We start from the raw sequence: 13,063 nt of genomic DNA, 5'->3' as shown, positions 1-13,063 counted from the left end.
AATTTACAGTTGAGAAAGAAATTTTATTTCAAGCTTCTACGGGGGTATTACAAACAATAGAGAATAAAAACATTAAAAACTATTTAAAAAGTAATCGTCCCTTTAAAATAAAGATTCAAGCAGGTTTAACAATGAAGTATGCTATTCAATGAAGTTTTAAAAAAAAGATTTAAAAAGTATTGGTTTTGCTGTATTTGCTAATCCTTTATAAAAAAGCTGGGCATAAATACTTCGTGCACTCATATGCATTATTTGGTGTTTCATATTATATAACTTGGTACAGTATTTACGATATCACTGCAAAAGAGTTCAAACACAGTGCATTTATAAATAATGGAGCCATTATAAATCACATTGCAAACATACCTTGCCATTTTCATTGTTACAAATTCAGTATCCCAGTGAAGGTAGGAATAAAGTAGCTACAACAATCAATATCTTCACTTTATTTTTTTTTCTTTTTAATATAAAAATGCAGTTCTGGAAACCCACCCTCCTTCTTCCCCCTGCCCAAACATAATGCTTTACTTCTTAAAAATAAAAATAAAGTACTAATTCTATATACATCACATGTACCATACAAAAATGTATCCAAAGTTTCTATTGCTACCAAAGTGTTCTAAATTAAAAGTTACATAAATCCCCTCCATTGGAAACAGAAGATTACAAGTTACCAAAAAACCAAATTACACACAAACCATCGAGTTATTTTATACAATTTCCAATACATTTTTCTCCCAAAGCAAGTTGTCTTCTCATGTGCCTGTATAAAAATGCATATCAATATATTTGTCAATTTTTATTTTTCATTATAAAGCAAATTAATACATTTTCTACAATAAATAAAACACAGGGAGGCACACATATCAACAAAGTTAAACCAATGGGAGATAAATGGGATATGGTTTTGAAAGAAATAATGTGCTTGCAGGCTTTAAGCCAGGTTTGTTTAAAACAATAACAACCTTAAGTCATTTTGGGCAACAATGGAGTGTTTTTGGTGATTTGCAAGTGATGTACATAGTATAATCTTTATTGATGTCTTTCTCACAAAGTACCCTCCAAAATAATGCAACCTCCTTTCTTAAAATACATATTTGTAATTGTAAATTTACACCAATCTTAAATATGCGGTACTTTGTGCAAAGAGCAACAATTTACACAAACATTCAGAAGTCTTTTTCAGAAGCTACAGACCAAGGAAGAAATGATACAAGCAGCACCATACTGTATATGATTTAGGCAAACATATATTTGATGCCATTTTGATATTAGGCTTTAAGATCCACTAAACACCTTAAGCTGGAAGATGATGCTTAGGTAACTTAACCTCAGAAAGAAAGAAATAAAAAGTAAAAAGCATGGAAAAAACAAAAAACGATTCCCTCCCCAGCAAAATTATAAAAGGAATTAAGGAGCTACTTCTAAAATCAGAATAAGTTAAGTGTTGAATATACATTTATGTACAATTATGAACACTATGAACAAGACATTTTAACAGGTTTAGTGGAAAATCCTCCAATCTACAACACAATAAAATAATTAATCAATATGGCAATGGTGATTTAGAAGAATTGCTCAACTATTTCAAGTTTGCAGAACTCAGCCACTGAATCAACAATTAAGGGGTTGTATCTTCAATACATTCTTTTAGACAAAGAGGTTCATTAGTAGAGTTCAAGTCTCTGTGGTATTTTTCATGCCTTGCTAGAGAATCTCTGTTAGTCAATATCACTGAAATCACTGACTGGTTCTCCGTGCACTCGGCTCAGGTGATTCATAGCACGATCAAAAGCAATTCTTACAGCTTTTCGTATGCTCGAGTTGCGTCCTTCCATCATTTTTAACTTGTCTATGGTCTCATCTATCCCAAGAGGAACCATTTTGGATTTAGGAAGCCACTGCCTGTAAGAAAAGGGTAAAAAAATAAATCTGTTAAATATGGAATAAAATCAGGAAGTTTGTTCCAAAATGTCAGGGCTACTATGCCATGTTTCTCATATTCGCAGATCAACTTTACCATCTTAAACAAAACACTAGAATGCTTTTTAAGATAGTGCTTACTTGCCTTAAATATTTAAAGAACATGAAACATTAAGAAAATCTCTTCCATAGAACAGAGAATCCATTCCAATTCAGTGATATCTACTTAGTGATTATCAACAGTAAAAAACTAGCATGAAATACTGATGCAGTTAAAGAACAGGTAGCAGCAACTAACAATGGACATGGCTTAAGATTCACCTGACACTGAATTCTCTCTCTTCATTCTTTCCCTTCCATTGTTACAAGCAGTTCTCAGATGATGCATTTTTGCCTTACATTCCAGGCACCTCGATTTGTTCTTTATGGGGAGAGCTAAACTGGCAAGGAAGTCCTGTTTTAGCATGCTTTTACCCTGCAGTATGAAATCCCACTAGCTCCATATTCAGGGAACTTTTCTGTTTTAAGCTCCATTAATATCTTCAAACTCTGGGTATGGAGGATAATAGAAAGAGCTCTACATCCTGGTCTTCTTCTAGCTAAAGAATTCTAAACATTTACTTTAAAAGTGTAAGTTAAATTTATGTCATTTTCATACATGTTGATTGTAATCCTGTCTTCTGAAGTTACAAACATTAAGGAAAACAAAAATTAGGTAAATTAATGAATATCTTTAAGACATGTTACTGTAGTCTGCAATCCCAATCACTGAAAAGGCAGAAGCCCTTCTTTTGTTTAAAAACATTAGTTTGGGAGACCATTTGAAGCCAAACCAACAGGAAATCAGACAGTCAAATCTGCAAAAATTTTCTTTTAAGTAGAATTGGCTATTGAAACATTTTCATTCTCTTAAAAGACTCTAAACTAGAGTGTTACTGTATTGAGCACACACACTGAAATAAAATGTGAAGAGTCAGTACAAGGACACAGACAGTATGACAACAGCATGAAAAGCAGCAGTCTAACCATTATCAGTTATAATACAAATCAGATGAAGTTTTAAGACGGTATTTTTAAAAGAAAGCTTTGCAAGTCTTCCAGATATAAGTGGGGAAGAAGACAAAACAAATACGAAAATACATAGGGCACAGACACTGGTAGCACAGACTGCAGGTGACACACACCCAGCAAATGAATGAAAATCATAAACAGGACTTCAAGACTATAAGAGACACAAGACAGAATTATGAGTGCCAAAATAATCACAATAAAAGTATCATTACCAAAGCAAGGGGGTTTTTTTGGTGGGGTCAGGGTGGAGGGCAGGAAAGGGGCTGGAAGAAGTACTGAGTGTTTTCTTGTCCCTCTATGCAGAGTACCCATTAGAGACAACTTTGCACAATATTTACATGATTTAGGACCACATGCACATAGAGACTAATCAGAAAAGTTTAAGCTGCAGAGGACTCCCCATATCAAGAAGCAAACAGAGCAATTATTAAGAAAGTGACCAAGGATAACATGCATTTCACTGGTGACACCAGTAAGAGGAAAAACAAACGAGAAACAGAAGGCTGAGTATGTTTAAATGCAGATGTTCTCTGCAAACAATAGCAAACAAATGCATGGTCTTATGGAATCCTGAGCAACCAAAGAAAGATACTTATGAAGAATTAATTTTAAAAATAACTGAACAACAGAGAAATTATGCCAAAAAATCTATGGGGCAGAAGAGCAAACATCAGTTATAAATTTTAGGCAGGAATTTATTTAAGTGATAGCACACTCATACACAGAGGCAGTCAGGAGAATGGCAGCATCACTAGATGCCACATATCATCATCTAAAGAGGAAACTGATACCTAAAAGTAAGCAAACTCAAGACAAAATAATGAGACATGGACAGATATACAGTTAGCTTGACCTGAATGAAAACTTAGGAGAGGGGAGGGTCTACAGAGAACACAGAAAAGAAAAATACAGCTTGATGAAAGGTAGATGAGAAGCTTCCATGCCTAGGAAAAACTCATCAAAACCAGAAACAACCCTAACAACCAAAAGAACACCAAAAAAATCTAGTGTGTCTCCCCCTACCTCCCCAGAAAAACCCCACCAGCCCTAAATTGAAGACCACGGGGGAGGGAAATTGAATGTTCTGTGAATTATCCCCCAACAGGCTCTACACAGCATACTGCTGATGCCAAAATAAATGGAAATAAGGAAGGTTTCATGAAAAAAATTTAGAAAAGGCTAAGAACTTCAAATGAAAGTGTTAATAAAGCATTTAACTAAAGAGAGGATAAAAAAACCAAAGAAAATGCACTTGAGCACACTGAGGGGGAAGTGCTGTAATTCAGAAAGTAATGATGAAGAATGATAGTGAGCAGTGTTAGACTGCTACTTTTAAAAAATCTATGAAGCAATGAAACAATTTCATCAGGTGAATAAGTGAAAGTAGCTTGTAAATAAGAAAGACTATTTAATGACTTATAATATTTTTTCCACACTGGCAATAAAAAAGTATCTTTCAGTGATGATATATACCTCGGTCCACAAATAGACTCAAATATGAAATTTTAACCTACAGTTTATACTTCCATAAGAATTATATCCATGCAAAAACAGTGTTTCAATTTTCTTCTAGTGCAAAGGTTCAGGTTCTTAAAATTTTAAGTCCCTGCATCAAACAATACATTTTAATAACATACCAACTTCTTTTATTGTCAAAAAATAGTACTAAGAATAGTTTCTCGTCTGATTTGGTCTGCATTTGTTCTCCAATTTTCAGTACATCCAGAGGTGGCACTGGTATAGTAACACCGTTGTGATGGCCAGCAACACGAGGCATCTTAGGGTCAATAATCTGTATGAGAAAAGAAAGGACAGTTCCTCATATTTAAAATGACATAATTCCTTTTAAGAAGGTATTACAAATTAAGTTAACAAGAAATAATTAATAAACTAAACAGCCACTAGATATAAACTGACTTTGTGCTCCACACAACTTTTTGACATAAACTGATGAGGCACAGTGGAAACCTAGTGGCAAAATTGAGTGAAAACACCAAAAAAAAGCATTTTTCATCTGCATCAGTTCTTCTTAAAAGTCCCATTTGAATTCCACTTAGTACAACTTTGAGACTGACAAGTAGGTTTTAGAATAAAGAAGCCAAACCAGGATTTCTAAAAGCTGTAACTGGCCTCAAATTTTGGGGTTTGAAATTCATATACCTTTAAGGGCCAACCTATGTTAAAGTATAAGTATTTCTGTAAAATACATGCTGCATACTCAAACTCAGGAGCAAAAATTTAAAAATAAAACTAAAATAAGGTGTAACTTTCAAATATGCTGCATATCCAATTTAATGACTCAGTCTTCAGCAAAACATGCAGTCACAAAGTCTTTCTCAACAAAACTTGAGGGAGAGAGGGAATATGCTGCTAACAAACTAACCATGCTGATGGAAGATCTCCTTTGCAGGCAGCTCACAACATTATTAAGTGCTTAGTTTCCACCCAAAGAAAGGTTTTTACTCCATGCCTGTTCCACCCATCTCCTACTCTACAAACTCCTGTTGTTTTTCCACCATTCACACTGGCAGCAATCTTAACCCACAGTAAATTGACTTTGGGAAATAAATTAATAGAAAGCTAATACTGTGGGGAGCTTGTAGAAATCAGAAGAATTTTCTTCTCTTGACAGAGGTTTAACTCCTCAATCAACTTATCCCATTCTCAGAGATACCAATGCTGACATAAAGGAGAAGGCAGAAAAGGAACCCTTTTGGTCTTCATCAGTTTCAATCTAGCCCTAACACCTTTCAAGAGACAATCATCAAATCATCAGCGTCTGACCCAAGTGTCTTTCAGTAACCCATGGAGGGTACTTACACTCAAGTGCTCTGAATGTCACCTCCAGAGGTTTTAACCTGACTCTGTAGGATTACATTTCATGTTGTCCTTAGAACACACACATTAAAAGTCCTGATTGTCCAGACTCATATATAAATCAAACCAGTGTATGAACTGTTTATATAACCCCAAAGGCCCAAAAACAAACAACTCATCAGTCTTTTCTCTGCAAGCTTTGCTGTAAGCAGAACTCTGTCTCTCTTTTATTAACACACAGATATATGTATCTCCTATATTAACAAAAGCTTTAAGTTTCCAGTGTATCATTCACAATTGGCTGCAATCAGTAAGTTTATTCCAGCTACTGACTTTTTTGTTTCTTTAATGAGCTGCAGAATCAAGCATTTTTATATTCATTTTGCAGCAAAAACAATATATAATGTAGAAACAAAGACTACTGAGACAAGTATGCTGATTTTAGCAGGGATAGAGACAATTTTCTTCACGGTATGTGGTATGGGCTATATTTTGGATTTGGGCTGAAAACTGCATTGACAATATAAAGATGTTTTTGCTAAGGCTGAGCAATGCTTACAGAGTCATTTTCCCCTTCTCACACTGCCCCACCAGTGAGGAGTGCACAAGTGCTAGGGGTGCACAAGGAGCTGGGAGGGGACACAGCTGACCCCAACTGACCTTAGGTATTTTCCATCCCATATGGCACCATGCTCAGTAGACAGAGCTGGGGAAGGAGGAGGAAGGTAGGGACATTCAGTGTGATGGCGTTTGTCTTCCCAAGCCACATGTGATAGAGCCCTGTGTTCCTGGGGATGACTGAGCACCTGCAGCCCATGGGAAGTGGAGAATGAATTTGCTTTGTTTGTGTGCACAGCTTTTGCTTTCCCTATTGAACTGTCTTTATCCCAACCCAGAAGTTTTCTCACTTGCACTCTTCCACAAGGAGCAAGGGAGTGGCTGCAAGAGGCTTAGCTGCTGACTGGGTTAAACCACCACACACACTGCACATCTCAGGTGGGCAGGGTAGCAGAAATTATTGACTTAAAATCTAATATTGCAGTACTTTCACAAACTCAGTGCATGGTAAAGAGGGCACAGTAAGCCACCTTTATTCAACCTGAATGGGAATTTTCCAATTACCTTAAGTTTGTGCATGGTGTTTTCAGACCAGAAACAGTCACTGGGAAGCTGGGCACTTACCAGAGCTGGGTAAGAGGGATATCCACTGCATTTGGCCCATACTACTTTTAGCGGCTCAAGAACAGATGTCGCAGCATCAGTTGAAATCCACATACTGCTATGCCCAACTTCTAAGAACAAAGAAGTATAAAATTAAAATGTTCCAGAAGAAAACCTCAGATGAATCTGCAATTCTTGGTTTCCTAATCAACAGCTCATGAGTCTTAGAATCCATATACTAATACCAACTTTCAAACATATACCAATAAAAACAAGGTAGCATTCATAACAGCTCTTTAGATGATACTACTACTTTATTCCAAGTCTACAGATAAAGTACAGGGTTTAGACACTTCTAGAAATAGCCTATCTTAAAACATCTTTATTCTTAGAAAGCGTTTTCCAAATTCCAATAATTCTTTCCCTCTGAAAAAGCTCCAAAGAAAAGATAAATTATGGTACTTCAAGTAACAGTTTCTTTTACAACTGTGATGACAATCTAGTCACAGAAGTGATGATTTTCAAGATACAAGTTGCATGGTATATGTTTCCAAGTGTTGGATCTGAATACCCACAGAGATTAGCACCTGGTATCTTAACAATACTTCTCTGCTACACCTTTCTATTCTTATGCCTAAATTCTAACCTGCATTTTTATTCCTACTTATTTTTAACAAGTTTTCTTGGTCTCTCTGCCCTGCCCTTTCTTGCAGTCAAGTTCAAAAACATCAACAGATTTCCAGCCAGCAGCACTAGTGTTTTATTTCTTGTCAAAAAGCAGGGTAACAAACAACTGAGTTTATGTTACTGTGCACTTCTACGAGAATCCTCAATTTTCTTCTCCATTGCTCAGCAATGGATTGAAGCCTGAGACAGGTTTAAGCCTGTCAGTCAACCAAAACCACAACTGGTGCCCTAGAAAAAGTCCAGAGACTGATCAGAAGACAGTGAGTTACACCCCAAGATGAAGTGGGGGTAGTGATCAAAGAGGAAAAAGTAATCCAAGTTCATATGCTGTAAAGGTCAGGCAGTACTTTTTGTATGGGGAAACTTGGTACCAAGATACAGTTCAGGGGCTGCAGCTGCACCCTCTCTCAGCAGTCAGGCAACACTTACTGCTGAGAGAAAGTGCATTTCAAATGGACATTGCTTTTTTTTTAAGGAGAGGTGGTATGCAAACACATGTTCTATCTCAACACTGTAAAAACATACCAGGGAAAAAGTGGTTTCAGACCTTCTAAAAGTAGAAATAGCAAGAAAAAAGTGTTTGAAGTGATCACACAAAATGTTCAATGATTCTGTATAGTAAGTTCCATCTCTCTGCTCTGTTAGTAACAATTTGTAAAGTATTCACATGTCAGTTAGAAAGAGTCATGAGGGCTTCAATTAATTCATCCTTCATTTCCAGACTGTTTAAAAAGTATGTATATGGAATGGTATCTGGTACATAAAAATAGTACAAGTCCTCTTCTTCAGGACATCTAAAAAGAAAGAAATCTACACTATTTTCAGCTGCAAAGAAAATGGTATTTTAATGCCAAATAGAAAATCGTACACAAGCTGACAGGATGCATGCAGCCAGACTCAGAGACTTCTCAGGTGTATGTACAAGAGTCTCAGAATTCTTCCTAGTCAGAATTTATTCCGAAGGGTTACAAATCTAGCACATGTGATACTAATTTTCTTCTACAAGATCTGTAAAAGAAAACTCATCTTCTCTTTTTATTTCAAAACCTCTTTTATTTCCTCAAGCAAAGAGAGAAAATTAATCAAAATCAGTCTGATACTATTCTTTTAAAAGCCTTTAAAGAGTCAAAAGCAGAATTCAGTAGCTTCTGGAAGGATATCAATAACACTTTCAGAAAGCTTAATTTAAGCAGTAAAAATAAGAATGTTAAAATCTGTCAAATAAATGGACAAAACTATACAATACTATTAAGAATTCAATTATCTATAGTTACCAGCTGCAATTCTTGCTGCTTTGGCATAGTTTCCATTTTCAATACATGATATCAGTTCACTTCGATCTTCCAGTGTGTGTCTCCTTATCAGAGCAGGTTTACCTTTACCACACTTTGGTAGACTGAAACTACAAAAGTATTAATATTAAAACCATTACGTGACACTTAATATTGTTCACTATAAATCACAATTTTGAACAAGAATTTAAATTTCATCAGTACAGGGTAAAATCGATGGAGCGAGCTCTAGAAACATTTTGAGTAAAAAATACAAAAAACATAAAACCAAAGCCCTGTTTATTTTAATAGACAGAACTGTTTGGTTATCAGCAAAAGACAGTTCCACTGCTCCAACAGTTCTCCTACATAGAAAACACAACTATTCTCTCTTTCCCTACAAATCCCTGCCTTTCAACTGTGAAATGTCTCTACTCAAAATGGGCAATCTGTTCTCTTGAACACATTTTCTTCAAGAAATCATAGAATCTGAACAACAATTATACTGACAATTTAATCCAGAATATCACATTTTAAATAGATGCAAGATTAAATTCTCTTGGTTTCTGAAAGCCTGTTTGACAAGACTGCATTAACACCATTCCCTTAACCTGAATACATGAATGTTTTTACCCTATACTCTCCTGTATGTGCCATCCTCTTAGCCCAGGACTGGAGACAGCTACCTTTCAACCAGGGATTAGTGCTCTTTCAAAAGATACACCATTGGTGTCCTCCATTGGTGATGGAGACATCAGTGGTGGCAGAGGTGTCTGTTCTGACAGTCCTGCCTTAAACAACAGACTCCATGGGGAGAAAGTCAGTAGATGGTACAGTGTTACTATCATCATTGTAGCACCTAGCCAGCAACCAAGACTGACAACCGACAGCTCCAAAGCTATCAAACTACCTTTTCTGTGTACAAGACTCTGCTTTTTAAGTTGCTTCTCTCTTGCTCTCACAAATATAAACACACACATTTTTAGTGTTCCAGACTAGGAAAGTAATTTAAGCCAAGATACTACATGCAAAAAACATATCTGTATCTTTACAGAGCAAGAGAAGCACAGACAGTTCAAAGATGTAACTGCCTGGATATGCAATAACCTGAATTCAACAGAAGAATCCCAGCAATCTTGAAAGGTATCTCGGATCTGACAGAACTGAGAAAATCTAAATGCATTCTTTTTTCCAAAATTTATGCAGTTCTCCAATGTGGGTCACAAGTGCCATAGAAAACTGATACATCCAGTCACAAATCTGTATTTCATATTTACAGTTTTACCTTGAGTTACACAAGAGACTGTTACTAGATGAAATACTAGATTCTGATGCACAGCGGCGACGAGGTTCAACTTTTCTTCCTGGAGTATCATCTAATGCTCTCTCTTTACTTTCATCTCCAAAACCATTTGATAGACCTGCAGCATAACACAAAAAATAAACTGCATCAAACTGGAAACTACACCATTTTCATTAACAACTTTTTGTATTCACGCAATGTATCGTTATTGTTTTATTCTTCAAGTATTTTGGTGTGATGAAAAAAACCATGAATATTAACAAAATATGTGATTTCAAGGAAGCATTATAAATAGGAAGTTCCTCTTGTCCAGATTTTAAAGACAGGACGAACCTTTAGGTAAAGTACAAAAAAAAAAAGAAAAAAGAAGCTAGCAGAGATTGTAATACGGGAAATATTAAATGGAGTATCAAATCAGTCTTTGCAGTAATGTTTCCAACTATTAAAACAATCCTGCTGCAAATGCTAAATAGAAAAAACCCAAGAAAATAAAATGTTACAAATCAGGCAGATTACCAAGTCAACAAAAGGCTTATTTGAATGCAATGCTATAATCATTAAAATCCTTTTCAAACACTGGAAGTAAAGACTGGTATGGATTTCTTCATGACACTAATTCCTTCTGCTAGTCTATTTTAGTAAATTCAGACTGACTGACACGATGATGACTGTTTTCTGTCACCAATAATCAATAACATACATGGTACTGTTTTTAATTAGCCTTCCTCTAAAACAAGTTTATATACATTGAAGGATATTATACTTTAATTCCATAATTGTAATGAAAACATTAAAAAGGCTTTTGTACTACAATCTACTTATTTGATGGGCTGTTGCCAATCCTGCTCTGGGTTTGCTATATTAATAGTACAGTCCTTATTAAGCTATTTATATACTTGATTAAAGAGGCAAATGAAAAGTTTTAAGATAGCATTCTAAAGACCTTTCAGGGTTGTGGGAGCGTGTGGAGGTGTGGACATTAGGAAACAAGGAAACAATCCAACAGAGACTCTAGCATACAAACAGAAATGCACTCACTAAAGGCAACGGTACCAGCCTGCAGTCAGCTACTGTAAACTGTAGGCTACAAAGAGAACAAACTTCTAAAACAAATTCAATTCTGAGCATGCTGCTCACAGCACAAGAAAGAGCTACCCCATCCCAGCCATCCTTACCACTGCCAGAGACTTGAAGGCCACCATGATCATTGTACATTCAAACTAGGTGATGTAATTTCACATGCCCCTCCACAGAGCATTGTATCATAAAACAATTATGGGAGAACTTCCTTTATTAATTCTTCCAGTCTGTTTGCTACAAAGACCTCTGCAAAGGAGGCTGATAACTCAGGAACTTGAGCTTAGCAAGTTACTTTGTATAACAATTTTTGTACTGTACTTGCACAGCAATTTTTCAAGCATCTCTATACAGTGACTTATGGGATTTTCCCCTCCACCCCAGGAGACCTTCAACTTGGATTATCAACACAATTTAAGATTTTTAAGAGAAAAAGGAGTATATTTACTCAAGGTTCTGTAAGATTTACATATAAGCATTCTCTTTCATTGTCATTTAGTTTATACTGCAAATATTCATTCAAGAGTGTTTGTTTTTTAACTCCTACATTTGCCTTTGATTTCCTACAGAAGAGAAATTATAAAGGTAGCACTGTCCTGAGTGTCAAGCACCAAACTATTCAGTGGTATTGATTAATCTGTTCTCACTCCCAGTAAACTGAAAAGTATCTGCAGATTAAGGAGGAGTTGGGTCCTAGACTGTGTTGCAACACAGCATGCTTTATGAAAAAGTGTATAGGGGAATTTAAGTTACCACTGTACATTTCACATGGCATTTGAAACGAAAAGCTAAAAACCCCACATTCTGCAAAGGACATATCTTATATCTCTACAAAAACTACTTTTTTATTCTTCAATATCCTGTGAGACTTATCTTTCAAGTGAGTTGTATAAACTGTTTTGTTTTCATCCTGCCACAAGCTGGAGACACATTACTCAAGTTATCGCTCAGGCATCTAGCGAATGCGAAGCAGCTATCAGCAGAAACAAGTCAGATTACAGACTGAATTTTAAATTGGAAGATAGATCAAGTAATGACTGCTGCCAGAACAAGGGCACAGTTCATGTTCCCAATGGACTATGAAAGTGGAAGGAAGTACCTGTATTATAAGAGGACGTGCAAAACATTTAGCCATATATAAGCCAAATGTGACTTGGATGCTCATCTCTGCATACACCAGTTTTGTACATACATGCACAGCCAGCACAAAAGGGCTTCATATTTTTATTATTGCAATCAGTTTATGTCTGTGCTGTCACCAAAATGGATATTGTGGCACTCTCAGTCCCTGGCAAGGGTGTCTTCTCATTGTCAAGTCAGTACCAAGGAATATGTGGTCATGGTAAGAAGCCAGTTTTCAGCAATGCACTGGGCAAAACAACCTTGTGATCGATCACCTGGTTGTTGAAGTTAAGAAACAAGGGATACAACAGAAACATGCACCTATAGCAATGGAGACAGCTCTGTGAGGTGGCAGTCCAGCCTTATTCTAGTTTAATTATAAGCTGTGAGTTTAATTACTCATTTAATTCACGTCAGATCACATTAAAAAATGTTTTACCAATCTGTAGAATGGTTACTAACAACCATTTAACAGCCAGTGTCCTGGCTTCTGCTGGGATAGAGCAAATTTTGTTCTGAGTAGCTGGAACAATGATGCATTTTGATTTAGTATAAGAATAATGTTGATAACACACTGACGTAGATGAGTAGTGCTGACAGCACACAGTGTCTCATGCTCTGCCAGTGAGCA

The 13,063-nt window shown here is 36.1% G+C and overlaps 1 protein-coding gene across 1 annotated transcript in view; it reads right to left on the bottom strand.

Moving 5' to 3' along the window:
- Positions 1 to 2: 2 nt before the first annotated feature.
- Positions 3 to 13,063, bottom strand: part of BRD1 (bromodomain containing 1) — a 57,434-nt gene continuing 44,373 nt past the window's right edge. The window contains exons 9-13 of the mRNA XM_066318600.1: positions 10,216 to 10,351; positions 8,934 to 9,061; positions 6,994 to 7,103; positions 4,632 to 4,786; positions 3 to 1,905 (exon numbers count right to left, since the gene is read on the bottom strand). Coding sequence (XP_066174697.1) covers positions 1,722 to 1,905; positions 4,632 to 4,786; positions 6,994 to 7,103; positions 8,934 to 9,061; positions 10,216 to 10,351 — 713 coding nt within the window. The 3' untranslated portion in view covers positions 3 to 1,721. The remainder of the gene's footprint in view (positions 1,906 to 4,631; positions 4,787 to 6,993; positions 7,104 to 8,933; positions 9,062 to 10,215; positions 10,352 to 13,063) is intronic.

The sequence above is a fragment of the Sylvia atricapilla genome, chromosome 5, assembly GCF_009819655.1.
Source record: "Sylvia atricapilla isolate bSylAtr1 chromosome 5, bSylAtr1.pri, whole genome shotgun sequence".
Classification (NCBI taxonomy): Eukaryota; Metazoa; Chordata; class Aves; order Passeriformes; family Sylviidae; genus Sylvia; species Sylvia atricapilla.
This window is presented reverse-complemented; position numbering and strand designations above follow the sequence as displayed.